General features: G+C 39.3%; 1 protein-coding gene across 2 annotated transcripts; it reads right to left on the bottom strand.

The window, feature by feature from the left end:
• Nucleotides 1–1746: 1746 nt before the first annotated feature.
• On the bottom strand, nucleotides 1747–27337 carry LOC106096079 (uncharacterized). 2 transcript variants are annotated; one of them, XM_013263628.2, is made up of 12 exons: nucleotides 27211–27337; nucleotides 26897–26990; nucleotides 9066–9348; nucleotides 7285–8538; nucleotides 6974–7214; nucleotides 6775–6917; nucleotides 3447–3470; nucleotides 3101–3281; nucleotides 2664–3029; nucleotides 2453–2601; nucleotides 2241–2382; nucleotides 1747–2159 (listed from the first exon to the last, which is right to left on the bottom strand). In XM_013263628.2, the coding sequence occupies exons 1-12, from the start codon at nucleotides 27263–27265 to the stop codon at nucleotides 2155–2157; spliced, it is 2937 nt and encodes a 978-aa protein (XP_013119082.2). In that variant the 5' UTR covers nucleotides 27266–27337; the 3' UTR covers nucleotides 1747–2154. The 2 variants fall into 2 exon arrangements, with proteins under 2 accessions (XP_013119082.2, XP_013119083.2); XM_013263629.2 differs by lacking the exon at nucleotides 3447–3470.
• Between the last annotated feature and the right edge of the window lie 430 nt (nucleotides 27338–27767).

The following is a 27767-nucleotide window of genomic DNA, read 5'->3' as shown; positions in this document are numbered from 1 at the left end:
TGACGAGGATCACTAACGCATTCCACAAAGATTGGGACAAGGCGCGGGTTGGGTTTACAGATTTCATGGTGTCCTAGTCCTGTGAACCTATTTCTCGAGGAGGAAGTTATCATATATCCTACCTAGGGTTAAGAAAATACCTAGCTTTTCAAAGAGTAAAACATTAAATATCGCAGAACTGAGGAAACATGGCCACAGGCTGCTGATAGAGGTTTTAACTAACTAGAACACAATAAAATGAAGAATGAGGAGAACAAGGAGACCATCGTTTAGGTGGTCACAATTTTTCTCATTTGAATTGTCTATGCCATTCTGGACTACACTAGGGGCCTAAAATGGATGAGTAGATAGCTCCGGCCCGGGCGAACACCCCTTCATTATTGTCAAGCATATTAGTTTCATCCCGGGAAATTTTTTCTTTATTGCTCAACATAATCTGCTGCAAGCTCGGTACATTTTTTGTAGCACTCAACTTTCTCATCATAAATTTTCTGTCAATATGCACATCACTTTTTCAAATGCCTGTGACCTCAGCTAGCTTACGAACTCACTAATCAACGGTCATTCAATACCAATTTTGGGGAATTTTTAAAAATTTCTAACGTGGACAAATCAACAAGTAGGCCACGGTGGTGTTCGTGATGGCGACTCGCACGACACCTTTTAAAATCAGCATTTCAATGTTTTGAAATATGAAATAAAAAATGTAAGATTGTTGTTGTTGTAACCACATTTGCATGTGAGGTGGCGATCCTCGTCATGCGAGCAAGCTCGTTCCGGTCTATACGACCGGTTGCCGCGGGAACATGATGGCCATAGGATATTTAAAGGTGCCAATAATTCGCCCTGTCGTATCGACTCTCCACTCGATACCGCTTATTGCCCACTACTACTCCATACGGAGCATTCCAATATCCGCAGATAGCTAGCTTAGCTTCTCGTTATTGTAGCAGTGTTTTGTACACTGAGGCCGTACACTTGCCGACGAAGGAATCCATCGGGTAAATCCGCTACGTACAACCGGCTGCCATGCGATTAAAGCTTCTCGTGATAACGAAGAACACCTCACAGATTGGAGCTCAAAGTTCCAGCCTGTATGATGCTCATAGTTATGCCGGGTACGGAGATGACATGGACTACCATGTTCCCTTTAACGACTTAATGAACTCATATATCGTATACCCTGAGTTATCATCTCCCAGAAGGAAAATGGCAAACTACGCTATTAGCAAACATTTCAAGACCTGTCTAGGGCTCATCACCAGCGCTTGTGTGACTTATTGGGCACCTTCTGAATTTTTTTTCCAAACGAATTAAAGAGAGGGAAGGGAAAAACAGGGAAACACCAAACGGTCTATACTATATATACGGCCGCAGGAACATGATGACCATTGGTTATTTAAAGGCGCCATTATTTCGCCTTGTCGTATCGAGCATCATAGGCACTGAGTATTTAAGCAAGAACCGGTGCCACCCATCCTCTCACTGAGACTCTCTATTCCATACCGCTGACTGCAGTTGCAACTACTCCACTATCCGCTTCTTACTAAGCTTCTTGTGATCTATGTGGTTTTCATAGATTGGAGCTTAAATTTCCAACCTATGGAAATTGAGACTCCGACCAGTTATGCCGTGCCGGGATAACTATGTTAGTGCTTTGCGCTGGCTTACCAGCAAAATTACTTGGCAATTAAGAGTTTTCATTCCGTGAATATATCTGAGCAAAAATATATCTGCAGCAAAAACTTTAATATTATATTTACTTTATTTCATTCTTTTGACAAAGTCTTTACAAACTAATATAAAATAGAATTAGCCAACTAATATTTTATAAACGTTAGAGAAAAATAATTAAATGATGAGAAGTGCAGATATGAATATGCGCAATAAGAAATACATGTCTGTGTGATAGTTAGCAATGGTTGAAACTGAAAATTTCGTTCTTTTTTTCGATATTTATATTTTGTTTTTCGCAATGAATTCTATAGTTTTAGACATATGTTTTAATAGTTTTTTGTTGGGTTTTAAACGACAATATACAAAAGAAAAGAATGCATCACAATACAATTAAGAATTCACCCGCCTTTTAATCACCAATTTTTGCTATAACTTTAAGTTCTCCATAAACATGCATCTGCAACAGTTACTGAAGTTTTAGCCTGAAAACAAAACACAAATTAATTCAAATACAGGATTGAATATTTAATAGGTGTTGCTTTTTATTTGGGATGTTATTTTACCTGAAATTCTGGCAAAGGCTAGGGAAGACTTCTCGTGATTAAAACATTTGCCAATTTGGGAGCAAACGCTAGACTCGTCAATCACTATGCTCTCTGACAAATGCATGATACTCTTGCCGTAAACCTCAACCAATTCAGAACACTAAAGTGGGAGGAGAAGGGAAAATGACTTGATAATGACAAGAATCAGAAAGGCAGCCATAAGAACTTACGATGCTATAATATTTGGCTGGTACTGCCTCACAAGCCACTTCAGTCATTTCGGTGGCATCTATATTATCGTGCTCCGTATTTACCATTCTGAAATAAGGCAATAGTGATGAGGTGGCTCCGTGGCAAACGCCGCACTCTATGACTTCGTCTGTAAGTACAAAATGGAAAAACATTGTGCCTGAAGACTTTTGAAAATAGCAACTGCCTTACCCGAAACCACACTCAAGCCATCGAAACATAGTAACATACGCTGGCATACTTCCTTGGGCGGCACCGATCCAAGCATGGAAAGGATGGCGTCTGCGTATTTCTCTACAAAATTATCGCAGGTTTTGGTAACCGTTTTGGGCATGTGATTGCAAACATTTTCAATGGCTGCTTTGATTTGTTCCTGCTCGTGTTTGTCCTTCAAATCGTTTTCCAATTTGGTCATAATGAATTCACACATAACACATGTTGGTGGTTCTTGCACCCTCAATGATGTATCTAGACCGCTGTAACGGTCACTTTTGCCCAAAACCACATTTTCTGTGGGCATCGCAATGACATCGTATTTCAAGGCTTCGTCAATTTCCACTGCAAATCAAAGAAAACAGGGAATCATTTTTTGTGCGATAACTCTAAAAATAACTCGTTACTGTACTCACAATCTTCTTGTTCGCTGAAGAGACACAGGCCCAACTCAGTACAAATCAATTTCGGGTCCATTTCCTTAAGTAAGAGCTCGGCTATTTGGTCACCGTATTTGTCCACATATCTGTGGCATTTTGCACGGAAATTGGTGCGCATCTTATCGCAGGAATGTTCCAAAGCCCTTTTGATATCATCCTGAAAGGAGCAAAAATGTACTTCCTGACAAATATATTCTTGAGATAGATAAATGTTGTAATGCTGTCGTCTGTTTAAACTTTTAATGATTTATTATTATATTCATCTACATGCTTTATGGATGGATTTGCTTCGTGTGGTCCATGACAAGGGCAACTTGTTTACCTTGGAAATGGTTTCCACCGCAAGCTGGCAACAAAAAGTTAAAAATAAATTATTCTTAGTCTGGCGCTATTTATAGTATTGATATATTCTAATGATGTACAGCCATCTGAGCTTTCCTAATTCTGACGTAGGTCAAGGATATTCAAAGATTAATGAAGATTTGCACATTAATTCTAACCGGGCTGTTACAAACAGCCTTCATATAAACTCCAAAAAAGGCAAACTGTTTGTTAATTACAAATCTCCGCCAGAATTTAGCTACGGATAACCGCATATCTAATGGTAACCAAAACATTCAGTTTGTTGAAAAATCTAAAAATCAATCAGTCATTGACATGGACTGATCATATAACAGCGACCATTGGAAAAATATTTGGCATGCTAAGAATACTGTACCAAACACTGTCGTTTACGCCTAAACAAAACCGCCCAAAAACAACACGTTTACCGATTGGGGCAAAATGGGCATCAAATGAAAGGTAATTGGAAGTAGAATACAAAACTTATCTAAAAATGTGGGTTCAAGTTCCAGGGGGCGGCCGTCCCACCCCAAAAATCTTCCCCAAACGAAGATTTGGGGATTCAAACAAAAGGTACTTGAGAGTAAAATCCAAAACTTATCTAAAAGTTTTGAAATCTATTCCCAGGAGGGTCGCTACACCCAAAAATCCACCAAATGGACAAGGTACAAGATGAAATATAAACGAAAGGTATTTGAGAGTAGAATACGAAAATTACAAAAAAAAATTGGGTTAATTCCCGGGAAGTCACCTCACCCCAAAATTATGCCCAAAACGGACATGTGGTATTCTAATATGATATTCTAATCAACATATTTTGAGAGTTAAAAATGAATATAAATAATTTTCAAATTTGGACTATGTCAAAAGGTGTTGCGAAGAACACCGGACCAGCCTGTATCAAATACAATAAGACACTTCTAGTTCCTGGAAAAAGTCATCGACATTTGGCAAATCGTTTGCCAAACCATTTTCTCCAATTCTGTTGTCAATTCAAATTCAATCTTCAATTCTTGTATTTCGGGTGCGGTTTAAAACGTGACATGTGTCTACATGTATGTTCGATCACCAAATTTGCTCATTTTGGAACGCTACTGCCATCAGCTAGCTTAAGAACCTTCAGACGACGTCATTCAAAACCATTTTGACATTTATAAACATTGTTGGCGTGACACCATAATATTGTAGCAACAGATTTGGTGAACGGTGAGAACAGTCCTTGGCCTGGAAAGATCCTAAGTCGTATATACATCCGACATACCGTACATACATCCGACAGCAGCGGTAAGTAATATTCCAATCACGCCCACGCATAATCGTGCTCACTCAAGAGACAAAAATTTAATTTGTCATGGTGACTTACTCATGCACTCTTACGCACTACTTAAAGCGCTATTACACGGCATGTAAATGTCTTATGACATGCCACTTTTTGTATTCACATGTAATTGAAAATGTTTGTCAAAATTTGTCAATTTACATACGATTCATCATTTTCCCTATCACACCTGCATGTTATTTTCGTGTGGCATAACCTAAAAATGTGAGCAACGAAATCTGGCCACCTCTTTCGAAGCAGTACATATAAATTCTGTTAGACAAGACTTTTTGCTGGCTATACAAATAGATAATTAATTGTGTTAATTGAGTTAAGTCTACCGAATTTCAGTCAGGCCACAGTGACTCTTACAAGTACTGTTTGTGAGTAAATCGGTGAACTGTTGTTGGATGTCCTGATGTTTCTTCTGACATGTATCGGATGAGAATCCAGAATGTTTAGAAATAAGCTCGCAGTCAGGGCTGCTAGCGTGACAACGCCATTTTGAAGATTTTTGACCAAAATTTGACGCTTGACGATTTTTGCCTAAAATTACTTTACGTTTTGGCGTGAAATTTTTTTTTTTGGAAAAAAAAAATCAAAAAGAGCGCAAACTAGACAAAAAATCCAAATTTCAATAATATTAAATTTTAAGAGATTTATTAGCTTTGCATTCTGAAAATTTCTCTTTAGTCAACATTTTAATAAGATTTTATCCTCAGAGAAATGCTTATACAATTTTATTAAAGATTTCACTCAAATTTTGTGTTTAAGGAAAATTGAGTTCAATATTGTCTTTGGGGAAAATTTTATTAAAATCTTGCTTCTGGTGAAGATTTCAATGATACTTTGTTTAAAGAAATTTAAGTTGAAATTTTGTATCTGAATAGAAAAAAAAACGAGCAGCTCTTATTATTTGAGGTTCCAGATGTTTTCTTTCTACGAAAATTTGCGAAATTTACATTAAAAAATCGAATTTTAAGTGTGACGATTTTAGGACGTTTTTCAGAGAAAATTTAACGATTTTTTCCTTCAGATTTGACTACTTTTTTACGAAAAAGAACTGACAGCACTGCTCGTAGTAGTCTCTAAATTTAAGGATTTTAAGCAACTCATGTATTTGTTTAATATTTGTCATCTGAAGGCAATTGCGCCTTGTTCAATTCTGCAATCAACGCTTGAGAAGCGTAACCTACTCATCAATTTGTAGTTGTAACCACATTTTCATGTGGAGGTGGGGATCCTCGTCAAGCTCCTGCAGGTGAGCAAGCTCGTTCCGGTCCAAAGGACCGATCGCCGCAGGAACTGTGTGGCCATTGGTTATTTAAAGGCGCATATAACTCGCCTTGTCATATCGAGCATCGTAGACACTTAGTATTTGTGCAAGAGCCGGTGCCACCCGACCTCTCACTGAGACACCCCGCTCGATACCGTTGATTGTCCGTGACTGAGACAAAAGAGACAAAAATTTAATCACGCGCGAATTTGTCATGGTGACTCACGTTCGCACAGCCTCACGAGATATAAAAATGCTTATACAATTTTATTAAATTAAATTTCACTGAAATTTTGTGTTTAAGGAAAATTGAGTTAAATTTTGTCCTTGGGGCTAAAAATTTCAACTAGAGGTGTATGCGTCATTGATATTCCACAAGATATAAAAAACAACAGAAAAATTTAATTTTTTGTTTTAATCACGCACGATTGTATATCAAAAGGCACTAGTGGAAATTTGAATCGGGTTGGAAAACTCTTTCAACGTTTTATAATTATTTAACGTCAAAGTGGTGGGCATTTGTAGTCCAAAATTCTGAAACTTTTCTTTCGTGAAGAGCGCAAACATACATTGAAGCTACCTCCATATTTTTCTACAGGAACCCAAGACAGTTTTCTGAAACTGAGTCTAAACATTTTTTTTATGTAAGAATTATTGCTGTATATAACATTACTTAAATTACTAATGAGCAAACATGCCATCTAAAAATCTTACCTTAGTTGTTTTCTTGTTGATACGCTTCTCGGCTAATTTTATCATTTCCTCACACAACAAACAATTGGGTGTTACGCCTTCGGAGTGATGTTGGAAGACAATTTCTACAGGAAGTTCCTCACTGGGAACGACTTCGTTGAAGGCTAAAGTGTAAATGCAATAATTAGAAATGTTCAACTGCACATAGAGATGAGCATACATAGATCGTTATCAAATTCCTGGCTGCTGCTATCATCTTCGGCACTTAGGCCCATTTCTTCCAAATAGTTGTTGGATTTGGGACATAATTTCAATGAAACACATATTTCCTGAGGCTTGAAATCCGATATTAGCATGTCAATTAATTCCGATGAATAGGTTTCAACGAAATCAACACATTCTGCTTGCAATTTTTGTGGCAAATGTGTGCACAAGTGATCCAAGACGTCTTTGATGTTTTTCTATATAAAACAAAATACATTATAATAAACACATGTATATTTTTTTGTTTCATCATTTTCAACATCCTACCTTGGACTTGTCATTCTTGATTTTCTCTTGTGCCTGTTCGACGGCAAACAAACACAAGGGACACGTGGGCTTGTCTTGTTCGTCGTTTGTTTTTGGAGAGAATACTTCCATGTCATTGTGATTTTCTTGGTGTTTTGGGCACATTTGCATTTTGGGACAAATGTCCGCGGGATTAAGGCCTTGAATAAGCAATGCCACAACAGCGTCGCCATATTCGTCTACAAATTTCGAACACTTGTCATTAACGCTCTTGGGCAACTTGTTGCAAATGCTCTCCACGGTTCTTTTAATTTCGTCTTCGGTAGCTGGTGTGGCCAGAGTCTCCTGAATGAAGTGCAGCATGTACTCGCAAATGGTGCACAACTCTCCACCCTCGACAAGAAGTAAGGGATTGGCGGCGCCCATCAAATGATCAATGGGCAAAGCCATGGCTTGAAGGTCTTCTTGGGTGAATTTGGGCTCATGAGCACCCAACTTCTTGCGAATAGTTACTTTAATTTCAGCTGGTGGCAAAACAGGCAACAATGGCATAATATCACCTTTGTACAAGTAATCGGCACCCTTGGGGCACACTCCGATTAGGAAACAAGCCCCGTTGGCGTCTAAATCATTGACAAGTGTCGTGTAGATGGTATGGTAGTACTGGTCAACTAGAGATATACATTCGCTCTTGAAATTCTTAGTTTGATTGCAAAGACCTTCCATGACTTGTTTGAATTCGGCCTCGGTAGTATTGGCCACCAATAAATCGCGTAAATGATGCACCAATTGTTGACACAATTCACATGGAATGTCATCATTGCCAGGGGCCATTAAATCGATGGGTTCTTCTTCCTTGGGATCTTCAGGATGCTGGTGATATCTGGCTGCGCATACTCCAGAAAGGTGGCAAATTCCGGCAGGTTGAAGGTTTCCCTTAATGTGGTCATATATATCATTGAAGTAGGTCAAAACGATGTTAGCACAAGCATCCGAGAATGAGGACATTCCACCACACATGTGTAGAATATTTTCCAAAATGTCATCGCGATTGCTCGTTTGGAATTTATTTGACATCATTGTGGCCACACTGAAGCAATTGCCACAAGTCAACGAAGCCTTCTTTGCTGGCTGGACAGCAACAGCTTTAACCTCTTCCGTGCTCTTGTCTTCTTCGCTTTCGCGCAAAGTACCATCCAAGGCGCCGCTATAATATTTCGTTAGCAGTTTGTCGATTTCGGCATTGTTACAGAGACCAGCAACAGAGCAGACTTGCTGTTGTTTGGAAGGGATAGCAAGGATTGGTGTTAGAGCAATGTTTTATTTATTTTTTAAGATGAGATATACATTTCGTAAAATGACAAAATATATTTTCAAAACAGATGGGAACATATTTAGATATTAATATTAGAAATATTTAGTATTGAAGAATGAAATCGGTTCATACAATTAAGACAATTAATTAACAATTCAACTTTTTGAAAATAAACTTTTATGATTCCAGTTCAACCGACCAGTTGTACTGATTTGAACAAAAAATTCGCAATTATTCATGTTAAGTTTTGGACAGATGTAAACGAATATTGCATTACGCAATAGTATAAGCAAAAAATCTATATACCGTATTTTAAAAACATAGCAATTTGGCCACTAATTTTACACTTCGCTACATCATGCAATTAAACATAGAATAATACTCAAAAAATTTAAACAACCATTTGGGTTTGTTGTTAGTGAAACGAAAAAATGCTTATATATTCTTGACTCATCCCATGGGAAGATTTCAATCATCAATTACTTACATCAGGATTCATTTGCGATGACAAAGCTTCAACCAATTCTGGAATAAAATCGTCGGCCAACTTGCAACATTCCTTTTTCACAACTTTGATGGGAATCAAGTTGCATGAACCCTCAAAGACTTCTTTCAATTCCTCCATTGTTTCATTGCTCCGCAATTGATCGCGAGCCTGGGTAACCATGTCCTTGCAAATTTTGCAAATGGAATCATTGTCCTCTGGTACATTATGGCTTTCCCATACGGTTTGAATGCAATGGCGAACAGCCTTGCAACCTTTAGCATTCCTAGAAATAAACAAAGAAGGTAAATGTACCATTATAAATAATGCCTTAAAAATAGCAACAAAACAACAAAGAAGAGAGTAACACTTTAGTTCATATACAAGTGATAAGCGTAGACCTGACGCGTAATGCTACGAACCCAGTGTATTGCAGTGTACGATAAGATAAACCCATGTTTTGTGGTTACACTTTGTGAGGCTTTGTCATCAAAGAGACTTTCGTCTATAAACAAATGTCTGTGCCCTCAAAACAACCCTTAAGATTAATTCTATTTTCAGTATAAGCTATTCAGCAGCAGTACTACGGAAATTTAAGCAAATTGTGAAAATTTTAATTGCTTTTTTAAAAGGCAATCTAAAAATAGTGAAATTTTCATAGTCGATCGTTATCTAAAACTCCCTAGATGTACATAGAACATTATTACAAAACGTCATCTAATATTATAGAAATTTATGGAAACTCTTATATATACATACACCAAATGATTTTCAGTAAAGTTAAAAAGCTTGTGCGGTCCAAACTTAGATACGCACCACTTCTGCTGATAAATAAAGTACGCGGTCGACTTCCTGTAACAATTTGTGCAAATTTGTAAAAATTCTTGAGTGTACGAACACACTTTATATCGAAATATGGTCCGACTTGGACCACACTCGGTACGCACGTCGAGGGATCATTTAGTAAGAAAAACATTCGATTTATGCTCGCTAATAGGGGACCTACTTTTTATAGCCGAGTCGGAATGGCGTACCGCAGTTCGACACCTCTTCCGGCAGAAGTTTTTATATAGCATTACTTTACTTATTTTACTTTAATTGGCTATGACAGAATATTTCTTTCACTAGCCGAACGTAGAATAGCGTTCCAAGCGCCTCGATCTTCTGCGCTCATTCTAAAATCTCTGACACCAAGTTTCGAGGTGTCTTCCACAACTTGATCTTTCCATCGGGCTTTTGGTCTTCCCGGTTTGCGTGTACCACCGTGTTTGCCTTCAAAAGACTTCTTTGCTGGAGCTTCTTCATCCATTCTGACAACATGACCTAGCCAACGCAGCCATTGTATTTTGATGCGTGTAACTATGCTATCGTCGCCATACAGCTCATACAGCTCGTGGTTCATACGTCACCTATATTCTCCGTTAACGCAGACTGGTCCATATATTTTACGAAGAATCTTTCTCTCAAATACTCCAAGCACTGCCTCATCTGCTTTCACAAGTACCCATGCTTCAGAACCATATAACAGCACGGGTAGTATCAGTGTCTTTTAAAGTGTAGTCTTCGTCTGTCGAGAGGTGGCCTTGTTTCAAAACTGGTGTCATTCGTTTCGGTTACTGCGGTGCCGAGGTAGATAAATTTACTGACTATCTCAAAGTTGTGGTTCCCAACTTTCTCCATGTTCTTTATCTGCTCGGTACAAGGGTTTTTGGGAGTGGAAACCATCCATTTCGTCTTATCTCCATTTACTGCCAGACCCATTTTCACTCTCTTTCGACTCTTTCAAAGGCTGCAGTTACTACTTCAGGTGACCAACCTATGATATCGATATCGTCGGCATAGGCGAGTAGCATGTGCTCTCTTGTGATTAGTGTGCCATATCTATTCACTTCTGCATCTCGTATAACTTCTCCAGCAGGATATTAAAGAGATCGCACGAGAGGCTGTCTCCTTGTCTGAAACCTCGTTTGGTATTAAATGGTTCGGAGAGATTCTGTCCTATTCTTACTGAGGAACGCGTATCAGCAAGTGTCATCCTGCAAAGTCTTATTAATTTTGCAGGGATACCAAACTCAGACATGGCTTAAAATACCTTTGAACGTAAAGGAGTATCAAAGGCGGCTTTGTAGTCAACAAAGAGGTGGTAGGTGTTGATTTGTCCTTCTCGGGTCTTTTCCAGGATTTGGCGCAGTGTGAATATCTGGTCTAGGGTGGATTTACCTGGTCTAAAGCCGCATTGATAGGGCCCAATTATCTCATTGACTTTAGGCTTTAATTTTTCACACAGTACGCTCGAGAGTATCTTGTATGCGATGGGGAGGAGACTTATTCCTCTGTAGTTGGCACATTCCGTCTTGTCTCCTTTCTTGTGTACGGGACATAGTATGCTGAGATTCCAATCATCGGGTATGCGTTCTTCTAGCCAGATTGCGCAGATAAGCTGATGCATACGCCTTATCAGCGTGTCGCCTCCGGTCTTAAATAGTTCAGCGGGTAACTCGTCGGCTCCTGCTGCCTTGTTGTTCTTTAGACGGGTTACTGGTACTTGGACCTCATTCTGACTAGGAGGTAAACATTCTATACCATCATCAGGGATTGGTTCTGCGGTATCCTCTTCGCCGCCAACATCAGACACTAGCAGTTGGGTAAAATGTTCTTTCTATATCCCCAGCATGTTGTCTGTGTCAGTTACCAGATTTCCTTCTTTGTCTCTGCAGGAGGATGTGCCTGCACCAAAGCCATCGGTTTGGTGTTTAATTCTTTGGTAGAATTTCCGGACTTCATTCTGACTCCTGTACATCTCAATTCGCTCGCACTCACGTCTTTCCATTTCCTTTTTCTTTCTGCGGAATAGACGTTTCTCCTCTCTCCTTTTCTCCCGATACCTCTCCTTCATCTGGCTCGTTGCTACTGATTGCAGGGTTGCTCTATATGCCGCATTCTTGGCTTCAGTAGCATCTCGACACTCTTGGTCGTACCATGGGTTTTTTGGAGGAGGCTTTCGATACCCAAGTACGGATTTCGCGGCATTTTCCATGGAATGGGCAATAGTTTGTTCGGGTGCGAACCTTTGCTGCAACAAGGTAATGATCCGAATCTATATTCGCTCCACGGATCGATCGCACATCTGGATGAATGCCTTCCATCTGTCACAACGTGATCAATTTGGTTTCTCGTGTTTTGTTCGGGTGACAGCCATGTGGCTTTGTGAATATTTTTATGTTGAAATCTGGTGCTACTAACTACCATGTTTTTTGCCGCGGCGAAATCTATCAGCCTCAACCCATTACTGGACGTTATCTCGTGGAAGCTAAACTTTCCGACTGTTGGACCAAATATGTCTTCCTTCCCTATTTTCGCATTTAAATCTCCCAGAACGATTTTAATATCATGGGCGGGGCAGCGGTCATATTCTCTCTCTAGGCGCTCGTAGAAAATATCCTTGGTCTGCTCGTCTTTGTCTTCCGTCGGGGCATGGGCACAAATAAGGCTGATGTTGAAGAATTTGGCTTTTATGCGGATTGTGGCTAGCCTCTCATCCACCGGAGTAAAGCTGGAGACTAGGTGTTTCAGTCTTCGACTAACCACAAATCCGCAGCCAAATTCATGCCTCGTGTTATGGCAGCTATAGTATAGTTCGTCACCGTTTGGTGTTGTAGTGGCGCCATTCCCAGCCCATCGCACTTCCCGTAAGGCGGTTATATCTGCCTTGTACTTCTCTAATACATCCGGACATTCCAGGTGCAGATCCGCAAATCATGGTCCTTTTTTTATATAGCATTATACCTCACAAATGTCGTCAGCATTTGGAGGGGATAACACCGCTGAAAATTTCATCTCTTTTTGTCGCCAGGATTCGAACCGTGGCGTTTAGCGTAAGAGACGGACGTGCTAAGCTCTGCGCTACGGTGGGGACGCTGTTTCAAATATCAGCAAAATGGGAGCAGTAAATGGGTCTATAATGGAATTAGGACCATAAATCGATATATTGGACTATATGTACTATGGTCCATTCCGCACCATATTCTGAAAAGATATGTAGGGGTCTACAAATAAATATGGCAATAAACGCATCCTTTATGGGTGAAAAACCTTCAATAGGGAGATCGATCTATATGAGGTTATATTTTAATATTTTCCGATCGGTGTATATAGGAGCTATATCCAAATACAGATCGATCAAGACCAGACCAGTTAAAGTCTGATAAAGCTTATCTTTGAACTTACAATGCCAATGAACGAAAAAAAGCGAATCTGTTAAAATTTAAGACTGTTGCGAGATTTCAACAGACAGATGGGCAGGCAGACGGACGGACGGTATGTCGTTTTAGATTTTTTTGACAATCAAGAATATAAATGTATATTTTCATTTTCTTTCTACAAACCATTCTTTTAATATGAAGCCTATAAAGCCTACAACCACCCGACTTCATAACCTCTGAGCGCCGGACATTTATCAATCATAAGAAGGCCAATTGGGCTGGCTTCAGAGAGTATACCAATCGCCGCTTCAGTGAACTGCCACCCCCTCTGATGTGCTAGTGGCCGAGAGGAAATTCCGAGATATCATTATATCATTAACACAGCAGCCGCTCGCTTTATACCTGCCGGTCGAATACCCCAAGTGCGGCAAATTTCCCGGCGCAAGCAGTGGTACTCGCAGACAAGCTTGATGGGATTCGTGGTATGGACCCCACTAACCCCAGAATCAGAGAGCTGAATCTGAAACATAAACAGGGTAGTCAACGAACATAAGCGGAATTTGTGGCTGGAACACTTGGAGCAATGTAACTTAGGCACCGATTTCCATTCGCCGAGCATCAACAACAGCTTTGCATGCCATCACCGTACACATTTATCGTGGCTTCAATCAGCCCAGGCCATGTGATAGGACGGTCCTCGTGTCACCGTACCTATCGAAGGCATTCGACGCGGTCAGCCATGCGAAATTATTCGAGGACATCGCCAACACGTACCTCCAGCCAGGCTTGAAACGCTGGGTCGCGAATTATCTGTGTGGTCGCCAGTCACTTGTGGAATTTAGGGATAAGAAGTCGAAGTATCGTAGAGTGAAACAGGGAGTTCTCAAGGTGGTGTGATTCACCGGCACTGCTTAACCTCTACCTATCCTCCATTCCGCCCCCTCCAGACGGCATAGAGATCGTATCATATGCGGATGATTGTACGATCATGGCATCAGGCCCCCCACCCATTGATGACATCTGCGATAGGTTGAACATCTACCTCAACGAACTGGCCTCATATTTCGCTGCGAGAAATCTGAAGATATCTGCCACCAAATCTTCAGCCACATTGTTCACTACAAATACGCGTGAGATGAATACTGAGCTGACTATCACAGTCAGCTCAGTATTCAGTATAGTCGATGGAGAAATGATTCCGACCATTAAATGTCCCAAAATACATGGCGTCACATTTGACAGCTCTTACACATTCTCTCAACATGCCACAGCAATCTGCGATAAAGTCAAAAGTAGAAACAAGGTCCACAAGTCACTTGCTGGCAGCACTTGGGGTGCAGACAAAGAAACCTTGTTGGCCACGTACAAAGCAATTGGCCGGTTTGTTGTAAGTCATGCAGCGCCAGTGTGGTCTCGTCAACTTTGTGACACGCAGTGGAATAATATTCAGATCTGTCAGAATGCCGCCCTCCGAACTGCGACGGGCTGTCTCCTCATTTCTCATGGGGACCACAAGGTTTATAGAATTGAATGCTTTAGATACATCAAGCGAGACCATTACGATAAGTCGTCCATTATCAACAATCTCCCGTATGCAATCTGTCGATTTCAATAACAAATGGGTGGTATTAAGTCCTTGACGAAAAGCATTTTGTATATCATCAATATGAAGCAGCGGATATAGTAAAATTTGATCCTTCATTATATGTTCTACTAATTTCGAAATAGCGGGAAGTATTGAAATTGACCTTTAATCTTCAATATCATTCACATGTCCAGATTTGGGATTTGGTATAACCCGATTTTTTTTCCAAGCAAGAGGTAATGATAAAGACATCAAAATACTATTAATGCGGTCAAAATACTATTAATGAACTGTAACTGTCAACAAACAACTGGTTCATGCGGTTGGAATCCAACTCACCACAAACCAAATCATCACCAACATGACCAGCGTTCTTAAGCACCTTTCACATGCCATCCTTCATAACAATTTGGAATAATGATATCTCCTAACTCTCCGAATTACTGATTTTGACTTTCCTCCGATCTATGCGATAAAAACTTATTATGGGACAAATCCCTTAAAGACCTCGCCAACGTTATCTCTATAGACTCCATCCACTAGTCACTACGCTCATGTATTCAAAAGTAAATAATTTATCAAATAGTGAAGAAATCATGGAGCATTTAGCACCAGCGCCAATAGCATCAATGATCGAATATGGGTCAAAAACATTCAAAAGGAGAATAAACCATTCCAATTGACTTTACTACAGTCACGGTGCTCAATTAACTCAGGTTGACATTCAAAGTTATACTTAAGTCATAAGAAAATCCGTGCATGATCAGAAATAGAAGGGCAGTATACCTGGTCAGAGTTAGAAACAAAAAAAAAAAAAAATCACAATTTCGGTGTGTTGCAAACGGAATGATAAAATGAATATATCCACTTCGGTGGTGGGAATAAAAATAAATCAACCAACAGTAGTGGGTTGCCAGTTGATCCATTTAAGACGCTTTTTGTTCGTAGAAAAGATCATGCGGAGGAAAAATATTTCTTCAAAATCACCACACAGACCGGAACTTTGAGCTCTGATCTATATGGTGTTAATCGTTATCTTGAGAGGCGGGTTATTGGCGCCTTTAAATAAACAATCGCCACCCTGTTACTGCGGCGATCGGTCCTTTTGGACCGGTACGAGTTTGACGAAGATCGCCACATCCACATGAAAATGTGGTTACAACTGCAACAACAACCACACATCATTTCAAAAGAGCATTCAAGACTATTCATAGAAGGAGAATATGACGAAAGCTGTGCATTGGATTGCATGTGTTTTGTTCTTCTCACCTAACACTCGCTAAGGCACGAATATGCAGCGAATGATGTGAATTATTTCACACCATTATTTATTTATTTATATTGTGAATTATTTCACACCATTATTTATTCAATTATATTGAATAAAGCGTTTTTGGCAACACTGGTTAAAACAGCTCACGCACGTTTCGTGTTTTGTTTCACTGCCAAACATCTTCAGTTTGGTCTATAGTTTAACCATGAATCGTCTTACAAATGAACAACGCTTGCAAATTATTGAATTTTATAATCAAAATGCGGGCACTGTTAAGAAAGTTCATCGCGCGTTTCTTCCCCTATACGACGAAGTTTATTTTTGGCCCAATGGGCACATAAATAAGTAGAATTGTCAATTTTGGAGAGAAAATCAATCAGAAGTAATGCAAGAGCTACCAATTCATCCAGAAAAAGTCACAGTTTAGTGCAGTTTATGGGCTGGTGGCATCATTGGATCGTACTTCTTCAAAGATAATGCGAATGCGATAAGACCGCTTCAATGGACGAATTGGATGACAAAATTGAAGCATTTATTAGTGTGATACCGGCCGAAATTGGATAGAGCATGCCAAAATTGGACTAAGCGGTCGGACCATTTGAGCCGCGGTCACGGTCAACATTTGTATTAAATAATTTTCAAACATTAAATTATATGGACCGCACTATCGATTCAAATAAAGATTTCATGTACTTTTTTGAATTTCATGTGTTTTTTGTTGAAAAACTTTTCTATAGCTCTTAAAAAATCACCCTTAGCCTTCAAAGGGAATATGTATTCTTAAATACTTAGTTAATTTCTATTGTGCTCACCACCATAGAACGGGGAAAGGTACTGGGGAAGAGAATGTCAAAAGAATTATGGACTCAAGTGCCTGGGGAGCGGCCATGCACCCAAAAGAAACCCCAAACGAACATATAGGCCAATGTAATAAAATTAATTTGCGAGCGGGTTTGTAAATTTGTTTGTTCCGTATAGACTAAAAAACGATTGAACCGATTTTCTTGTAACTGTCACCACCTCCTTACAACAAAACCTCCGCCCAATAATAGAATTCGACCGATCGGGACAATATGGGACACCAATGAAAGGTGCTTGGGAGTAGAGTACAAATTTGTCATTAAAAATGGCCCAAAATGCATTTTTGAGACGGTTTTGGGCTTGGGCCGGCCCTCTAGATTGTTGAACCTAATTTTCAATACGATATTCGTACTCTACTCTTAAGTACCTCTCATTTGAGTTCCATATTGTCCCGAGCGGTCCACTATCGATTTTGAGAAATGTTGTTGGGGTACGGTTTTAATTTTATCTAAAATTTCTAACTCCATGTTTCGCACTACACTACACTAAAATGTCAACGAATACTGAGCGAATCATCTTCAATTTTTAGTATGTCCGCTTTCATTTTAATGCTTGTGGTGCAACGGCATTAAAAAAAAAAGCATAAAGAAGCACTCATCAAATCAATAGGTGCATTTGAGAGCAACAACATTATTTGCTATTTTTGAATGAAGGCAAGTCAAAAGCGAATGGTTTCAATCTGTTCTCTACTTTACAGAAGAAGGAAAAAACTAGACTTAGGTCTATTCTTGTAATCGTTATGAACCTACAAATTTTGCCCCTGAACATTCCACTAAGGAACAGGAGCAAACTTCTCACATATCAATGAGTGCAGTCTGATTCAAGTTTAAGCTCAATGATAAGGGGCTCCTTTTTATAGCAGAGTCCGGACGGCTTGCCGCAGTGCGACACCTCTTCGGAGAGAGGTTTTACATGGCATAGTAGCTCACAAATGTTGCCAGCATTAGGAGGGGAAAACCACCGCTGAACATTTTTTTTCTGATGATCTCGCCAGGATTCGAACCCAGGCGTTCATAGCGTCATAGGTGGACATGCTAACCTTTGAGCTACGGTGACCTCCTATCGTTATGAACCTACTATTTGCAATTGTATCCACCTGAAAATTTGATTTTTAGTTTATTGGAGTTGAAAAGCCTCATCTTCTAAACGCTTATTTAATCAATCTATATGTTGAAGGATTTAATATATACTTTACTTTAATTGGCTATGACAGAATATTTCTTCCACTAGCCGAACGTAGAATAGCGTTCCAAGCGCCTCGATCTTCTGCGCTCATTCTAAAATCTCTGACACCAAGTTTCGAAGTGTCTCCCACAACTTGATCTTTCCATTGGGCTTTTGGTCTTCCCGGTTTGCGTGTACCACCGTGTTGGCCTTCAAAAGACTTCTTCCTTCGTTTTACTATAAAAATCCTTCCTAATAGTAAAACGAAGGATTTTTATATGTAGAGGTATTTAACAAAATATTGAAGTGAAGCGTTGGTCATATTAATCAGATTATATACCACTGAGTGGATCGGATCATTTATAACAAAACCTAAATAAAGTAATTCCATGGAAATGATTTCATTTGAAATTTAATTCGTACGATTGTAAATTCTAAGTGTTTAACATTGCATTTAAATGATAAGCATGAATCACAAAACTCAGCTTACTAAATTTTTTTACAGCGAGTGCATAAAAAGCAACGACGATAAAAGCGCATACCAATCTTTCAATCCCATGGCTGCCGGTTGTACGTACCGGATTGACCCGATGAAGTCCTTCGTCGGCAAGGGCTGCCGCCTCAGTGTACAACACACTGATGCAACAACAACAACCAATCTTTAATGCTGGTCAGCGCAGAATTTGAAATCAAAACATTCAACAGAACAGAACTGGGGGCAAAGATTAGCAATTTGAAAGGAAATAACACGTTCACTTTGTGATAAATAGGAATATTTATCAAAAAAACATAATGTTATATTCACAACAAAACATCTTCATATACATCATTCATATGTGTAACATCTAATCTTATGTTTTGTTAACCATAAAAAACAATTGGATGTTCACTTTTGGAGTATTGTACAAAACACAATATGGTAGGCAAATGTTCAACAACAACAAAACATTATTAAATGGTTTTGAATCTGATTCCTCCTACTTTTATTTAATCCGCATTAATAGCTTCTTTCGGCTTATACACGTATGACGTGCATAGTCATCACTCCTTGGTTAAGTACGTCTCAAATTACTCCATGGACTTTGCCTGTATTCTAGAATTTGCCAATGTATCATTTTTTTGTAATCACTTCCCTTTGTTGAGCAACTGTGTCGACTATGGACGTTTGTTTTGAACATTTCGTTTTGTTTTCTTTTGAAGATAATTAAAATGCCGGTCAAGTGAAAGAAATTCTATATACTATTTACTATGACAAAAACAAAAAATAACAATAAAAATTCTTATCGCAAAAAACTGCATTGCCTCTTGAGACGCGTTTGAAAGTGATGTTAAACTTTTATTTGAGAGCAGTCAACAAAGAAAGTATTTTTCAATGACCCTGAAATTGGAGACTACATTTGCCAAAATTATCTTGAATGAATATCACCAGAACAAAGGATTTATTATTGATTATAGAAAATTAATTGACCACGGCTACAGAAAACAATAATGAAAGAATTGGAAACCTATGATTATCGTAATAAAATTTTCAAACAAATTGCGCCCGGTAACCACACCTAAGTTTCTCGTGATATCGATGAACAACGAACAGCTTGAGCTCAAAGTTCCAGCTTTAGTGGAGCTCATAGTTATCCTGTGTCGGTGTTCTATATTGAATTTCACGCTGTAAGGTTAAAAGTGGTGCGTATCCTGACGGCTTTAGTCCGTTTAAAGGAAAGTTGTTTCTTTTCTGTACAGAGAAATTGTAGAGCTGACGAGCATGCTAGACCAGAAAATATCTATCACATTCCTAAGAAATTAAAATCTATGGACATGTCTCTAGCATCATTTATGCTTATTCTTGAGATAAGACCCAAAGGGCAACGGATGGCTGATGGTCACAATTTGGGGGCTGTAAACGCTTCAAAATTTTGTGTCTTAATCTGAACTTGAAGTGGCTATTGTTGTAGACACATTATTGCAGGGCGATAACGTTTTTTGGGGAGCAATGTCGTTCTAATGCAAAGAACCGATTTCTGGGGAACGAAATTCATGTGGTCTATCTCTTCGTTGTCGTTGGCTAGAACAAAAGACTTACTCATTGTATTCGTCATTACAGGTCCCGTTTCGGGATAGCTGAACCTCACGCTTTAGATCTACTTTAAGGCTTCTGGGCGGTGGATACCTATCCAAAGGATGACGATTTGTATGCTCTCTGCGATAACAGCTCAGAAGGTTTTGCTTAGACGGCATGTAGTTATGTCTTCGCATGGGTAGGGTCTTTGTCTCCTGATGGAGGTGATCCACAAGTTCGAAGGGCGGCATTATGACTGATCTGCATATTATTCCACTGCGTATCACAGAGCTGAGGAGACCACACTGGCGATGCATTACTTACAACAGACCGTCCAATTTCTTTCTACGTGGTCAACAAGGTTTCTTTGTAAGCTCTCCAATTGCTGCCGGCATGCGACTTGAGTTTCTATTTTTGACCTTATCGCAAATTGCTGTGGCATGTGGGGAGAATGTGTGAAAGCTGTCAAATGTGACGCCAAATATTTTGGGACACTTGACGGTCGGAATCATTTCTCCATCGACCATCACATTCAGCTCAGTATTCACCTTACGCGTATTTGTTGTGAACAATGTGTCTGAAGATTTGGTGGCAGATATCTTCAGTTCTTTTGCGGCGATATATGAGGCAAGCTCGTTGAGATAGACGTTCAACCTATCGCACAATGACTGGCGACCACACAGATAATTCGCGACCCAACGTTTCAGACCTTGATGGAGGGACCTGTTTGCGATTTCCTCAAATAGTGTGGCATGGCTGAACGTGTCGAATGTCTTCGATAGGTCCAGTGCCACGAGAAACGTCCTATCACATGACCTGGTGATGGCATGCAAAGCAGTTGTTGTACTATGCAGTCTTCGAAATCCATGCTGATGCCCTGCGAATGGAAATTCTAAAATTCTTTGTCAGGAATAGTGCTTTAAGCGATGTTGTAGCAGTGTTGTTGTATTCTATCTTTCGTCTACTTGATCCAGATCCAGGAACTATGCGACTAAGATGGGATGCGTACAGAGGGATCTGGGTCTGAGACGAGTGGGTCTGGCTGGGCAATTTCAAAGTTGACGTGTAGTATCGCGTGGTCCCTGTTCACAATCGGGACATACATCCTTAATCCTTGCTCTTTAGGAATTGAGGCGGCTACATATTCCGGATCGTAATTCTGCCAGAATTACTCTGGTTTGCCGGGGAGGCCAATTTCTTCAGGTGCAATGGACCACATTCACCCGGTCGCTTCCACTAGGGCCAAGGATTACATTCACCCGGTAGCTATTCACCCCATCTGTACGACTCTCCCAAACTCGGGTTCTTTCCTGGCTTCAATAGCGAGTTCACTCTGCCCATCTTCCAGATATCGGGAACTATAAGAGTGTTCAAAGACAGGTTGAGGACAGTTGTAAGGTTCTCAACTCCAGGTAGACCCAGATTCTTCAGCATCAGTGTAGAGATTGTGTCGGGGCCCAACTCCTTGAATGATTTGGCACCACGGATGAGATGCGTAACATCGCCCATGGTAAATTGTGATGGCTACCCCTCGGCTCTGAGACAACGGATACGACGAATGTCTTTCCCCAAGCCCTGTCACCCTCGGGATGAACAATAAATTGATGGTTGAACAACCTGGCGCATATCTTCGGATCAGTCACAGTTAAGTCAAAAGGTGACTGAGGTCCTGTCATCCCGTCTACTGAGGTTCGAGAGTGACTTAACAGTAGACAACAGCTTGCCTAAACCGGTACCTAAGATACATTACTCCAAGTGTTCCAGCAACAAATTCCGCTTATGTTCGTTGACTACCCTGTTTATTTCCAGTTTTAGTTCGCTGATTCTGGGGTTAGTGGGATCCTTACAACGAATTCCATTACGCTAATCCGAGAGTACTACTGCCTGAGCCGTGATATTGGGCCACACTTGGGGTATTCCTCCGGCTGGTATAAAGCAAGCGGCTTCTGCGTTAATGATGTCTCGAAATTTCTCCTCCGCATCTAGCACATTCGTTAAGGTTGTCAGTTCACTGAAGCGGCGATTGGTGTACTTTCTGTAGCCGACCCAGTTGGCCTTTTTCTGATAGATTGTTGTTGTTGTTGTAGTAGCAGTGTGTGGTTCACTGAGGCGGCAGCCCTTGCCGATGAAGGAATTCATCGGGTCAATCCGGTACGTACAACCGGCTGCCATGGGATTGTTCTGATAGATAAACGTCCGGCGCTCAGAGGTTATAAAGTTGGGTGGTCAGTCGATGGTGAGAATTATGGGGAGGAGGTCTGATCCCAAAGAAGTGACGGGGGGCATCATGGGCGCTTAAAATCACAGCACTTCGTTTGCCTACGGTAAGTTATTAGGCAGAATATACATGCTTACATTAGATGGAGTCAACTAACATTCACAACTATGAAAATTTTTAGAAAAAAAAAATTACAGGCGATTTTGGGCCAGAATTGAAGAAGCAAATATACGGTCTGATGTGCAATAAACTGGATAGTATGCCCGAGAATTAAGTAAAACGTGTATCCGGTTTTTATGCAACCGAATTACAAACAAAAACCTAGGTTCTCACCACAATTTAGCGGCAATGCCATGGCAGCAGGTTGTGCGTACCGGATTGACCCGATGGATTCCTTCATCGGCAAGGGCTGCCGCCTCAGTGTACAACACTGCTAAAACAACAACAACTATTTAGTTAAAAGTGCTACAATCCCTGGTTGTTAATTTAATCCCTGGTTGTTAATTTAAGAATTACCTTTTGGTCAAGAAATTTTGAGTTTTCCGACGGGTCCTCTTGTTGAGGAACACAGTACAGCTTAAAACACATTCCCTGTAGAGTACAGAGTACAGCCTAAAACGCATTCCGCTGTAAGGTGCACGCCATCTGTTTGAGAGAGCAACGCCTCCCTTGGCCTTGCCTACACCCCGTGAGTTGAATTTTAAACACTGCTACAATGAGATGCACCTATTAGAGACATTAGCTCCCCACTCGCGTGGTATAAGATTAACATTAGCAAGCCCAAATCCACCCGGTTGGGATCTTCGATGTTTAAACATCAATAACTCAGCATAATTTTATCAAATCAAAAATCGCTTTGAACAGTGTCTAAATTTGTTTTCTCTACAAGAAAATAAAATCGAAACGCTAACATTGATTTCCCTAACATATATATTTTTTTTAATATTTTTCGATTTTTATAAGTCGTACCCAAAACTCACCCGGGTGCGATCGTTATTTTTTTTTTGCAAAATATTTTGTGCCCAACATTAAAAGAAATAGTATTTTTTTAAAAAAAAGTGGACAAAACTTGCGTTCCAACCCTAAAATAATAAATCCAATAGTAAATACAAATAATTTGTACTTGTGGGATGAAAAATGCTTTTCCATATAGCTTGGCACGTGCCTTTTCCCAACTCCAGCAGAAGAAACTGTCTTAGTAAAGAAGTTGTTTTATTTGAGGTAATTTTTCTTATTAAAAAACATACTGGAGGAGGGAAGTGGTTGGAGGGGATGTTGTATTTTGCTGTATTTTTCAATTTTTCTTTCTACAAGTATGAAATTTAAGGATATATACGGCAGTTTCCTTCAAATTATATAGTTTATTAACCGGGTGGGTTTTAGACCACGACGCACATAAAAATTTTTGGACCTGCGAAGCTTAAAGAATTCTGGATCAATGTTATTATCAAAAAACCAGTTAGACCCCAACTCAAACCCTAAAATAAAGCAGACTGTTATCCGTAAGACTTTCAATGCATAATGCTGAAATAAATAGGCCTCCAATTTGCGTAGACTGTGTTTTACACGTAGTTAATTTTTTCCCGGAATGCTTTTCTGAGAAATCCAAAAATGAATATAAAGGGTAATTTTTTAATAGCTATAGGAAATTATTTCAAAGAAAAAGCATAAAATTCAGAGAAATGCATGACATCTTTGTTTGAATCGATAGTATGGTCCATATAATTAATTTTTGGTTATTATTTCATGCAAATGTTGGGCGTGACTGCGCCTCAAATGGCCCATACGCTTAGTCCAATTTTGGCATACCCTTTCCAACATTTCGACCGGTATCTCATGAAAAAGTCATTTCAATATTTTTTTCCAATGCGTCAATTGAAGCGGGCTTGTCTGTGTAGACATGAGCTTTAACATAGCTCCACAAAAAAGTTTTTGTTGTTGTTGTAACATTTTCATGTGGAGGTGGCGATCCTCGTCAAGCGCCTGCAGGTGAGCAAGCTCGTTCCGGTCCAAAGGACCGATCGCCGTAGGAACAGGTTGGCCATTGGTTATTTAAATGCGCCAATAACTCGCCTTGTTATATCGAGCATCGTAGGCACTCAGTATTTGTGCAAGAGCCGGTGCCACGCGACCTCTCACTGAGACTCTCCACTCGACACCGCTGATTGTTCGTGACTGCAGTAACAGCTACTGCGAATGGAGCATTCCACTATCCGTAACCTGTGGACGCGCCCGGTAAGCTTCTCATGACAGCAATGAATACCACACATATCGAACCTCAATGTTCCAGCTTGTGTGGTACTCACAGCTATCCCGTGCCGGTCGTTAAATCGCACGATCTAGGCGGCCAATTGACCGGTCCCAAACGTGAAATAAAATGTTCACTGAACTCGTACAAATAAGTACATTGTTACGCGTGTTGTGTGGCGCGCGATGAACTTTCTTAACAATAATTTGCAAGCGTTGTTCGTTTGTAAGATGATGAACAAAACATGAAAGGTACATGAGCTGTTTAAACCAGTGTTGCCAAAAAGCTATTAGCTAAAAAATCACCCTTTACAAATTGCTTCCGATACATAAGTATCAAATAATACTCCAAATAACAAACCTCCCCTATACAATGAAACTCATACATAGCAAGCAAAACAACACGGCCTTAGTCATCAAAAGTAAATAACAAATATACACCCATATGAACATATGTAATAATTAAATTAAACGAAAATTAAGAAAAATAAATGAAGCGAGTAAATGCACAGTCATCAGTGTCAGTTTATTCATCTACCCTCATAAATTTTTTTTTTTTTTTTTGAAAATGCATTCCGTAGAAAGTTTCCTTTAGAACATGTCATTTGGTATAAAACGTGATTTCAATCTACAATACAGAAATGTATGACGAAAAATATGTCGATATATTTACGGGTGGCCGGTCCTATTGTTACGGAATCAACAAAGAGGTTATCGGAGAATGTCATTAATTTCATTTGTGCTAATTTCTTTTCTGGTCTGCGATTTTGCAGTAAATGATAGAAAAGCACATACACAAATGTACATTAAAAAGGTTTTGTAGAAAATACTCAAAATCATTTTGTTTTTTCAAAATGAAATTATTTACACTTTATATTTGTTATAGTCTACAAACAAGAACGCAAATACTAATTTTTAATTTATGTTGTTGTAGCAGTGTGTTGTACACTGGTCAACGTAGAACCGGCTGCCATGGGATTGATATTTTTAATTTATAAAAAAAGCATTGGTGCATACTACTGCATTTAGATTAATATGTTCCTTTTGGTTGTCCTGGCGGTTGATATATCAAAGGCTTTCGAAACGACAGCTTGTCACTTAGTTTTCATGGGACCCATAAGGAGCATAGCATGATCTGGGCTGTTTTTGAACATTCATTAAAATCACCATATCGTGAATAGGCATCGACCACGTTAGATCAAGTAGTGAATCAGGTAGGTCTAACGACAATAAGGAGACTATCGGTTGAATGCTGCTCTTAGAGGCCATGTAACCTGGGACCGCATAAATTTTACTCAACTTTCAACCAAATTACTCATAACATATCTTAACCAAGTTGCAGAATTTCTAGAGTCTGAATAACAATAACCATGCTTAGCCCTCGAATTATAAGATATATGATACCTTACAAGTAGTACGAGGAGATTGTACACATAAGTTAGTATGACATAAATTAAAGGTTAATCTTGATAAGACGAAGGACATGATAAATACCACTGTAAGTTAATTCTTTTGAATATAGCAGTAGTAAATTTGGGCTGAAACGGTGCCAGAGATGCGTTGAAAAATATTAAGTTTATAACTTATTTTATGAAGTGCTATTTTACAACTATCCTATAAACAAAGTATAGACGTGTCTTAGGGCTTATCACTCTGCTTATATATGAAATCTAGATTTCTGATTCGCAAAAGCATATATAACGTACAAAAATATAGAATAACAAAAATGTAATTGGCGCACATTTCTTATCATATTTTTGTTTTCATTCGATTGAAAACAACAGTGTACAAACAAACATACACACATACATATGTCAGTCAGCCAGCAAGTCCCGAATGGAAAAGGCAATCAATGAATATTTAAATTTTTCGAACAGTATTATTCTCTGCCTCCTTAATAGCCTGCGACAAAGCTGCAATTTTGGTGAATTTGTTTAGAAAAAGTTATCGACTCGCATAGCTATTTTTAATTCTTTTTCATGGACTACAAAAGCTATAGGGCACAGGAGAGGAAAGAACTTGCTAATTGTGTTGATTTTTTTCTTAAGTTTGTGCAAACAATGGCCGGTTAGTCGTTGCTGCGGCTTTGCAACAAATGACAACGCAATTTTTGAACTTTTTGTTTTTTTGATTGTTGTTGTTATCTTTGGTCTATTCGCACATAGAAATACATTCACACAATGAAGACAAAAATGCACTAAAATTTGTTTAAGCTATTGTTAAGAACTTACACCAAGTTACTGCACCAGTATGAGGGTCCCCAGGTGCATTTTTTTGCTCCCACCAACTGTTGGTGTACGGGAGAGGCATTGGTTACACCCAAACCTAGAAAGAAGTAAAAAAAACAACACAACAAAGAAATTTAACCAATTTGAAGCACAATGTTAAATACGCAGATTTGTAGCTAGCCTCCAACACAAACACATAGGGCAAACAATCGGACAATGGAAATATTAAGTGGTTATTTCTATTGGCAAGCGATAGCTTACTTGCAGTGGTATTGAGGCATTAGTAATAAACAAATAATTTAATTTGCCAAACTTACCAAACACAGCTACGAGAGCCACTATGGCACAAAGGCCAAATTTTGCTTGTTTCATGGTTAACGCACAATTCCCTACAAAATCTTTTCTTTTTGACTACTCTTGTACGCGCACAATAATGTTAATATTATATTATTAAACGGGATATAAATCCTCCTGTTGTTTTCTTACTAATTATATGTTCGTTAACGAGAGTGCAGCAGTGAATGAATAATAGAGTAAAAAAAATTAACCACTAGCGGTGACAAGACAAAGTAACCGAATGGATCCAAAATACGATTTTCTTATAATCGATTATTCGTAAAAAAGTCGAAGCCGACTACTAGTGGATAAAATATCGAAAAAACCACGTTTTAGAATGCTCATTAAATCCAGATTTAATGGCACTATCATCTGTTTTCTCTTTATAAAATCAAATGAAGAGAGCCCTTAATCGGGATTTAATGAGCAGTGTAAACGGGGTTTAATCGATTACAAGCCCAAGTTATTCACCGGTTGTTATTGTAGCAGTGTACCAAGATATATTCAGTTGCCCAACAACAAAATATTGAGTGCACTA

Source organism: Stomoxys calcitrans, chromosome 2, assembly GCF_963082655.1.
Source record: "Stomoxys calcitrans chromosome 2, idStoCalc2.1, whole genome shotgun sequence".
NCBI classification, from domain to species: Eukaryota; Metazoa; Arthropoda; class Insecta; order Diptera; family Muscidae; genus Stomoxys; species Stomoxys calcitrans.
Note: the sequence above shows the minus strand (reverse complement) of the source record. Positions and strands in the feature narration are given on the sequence as shown.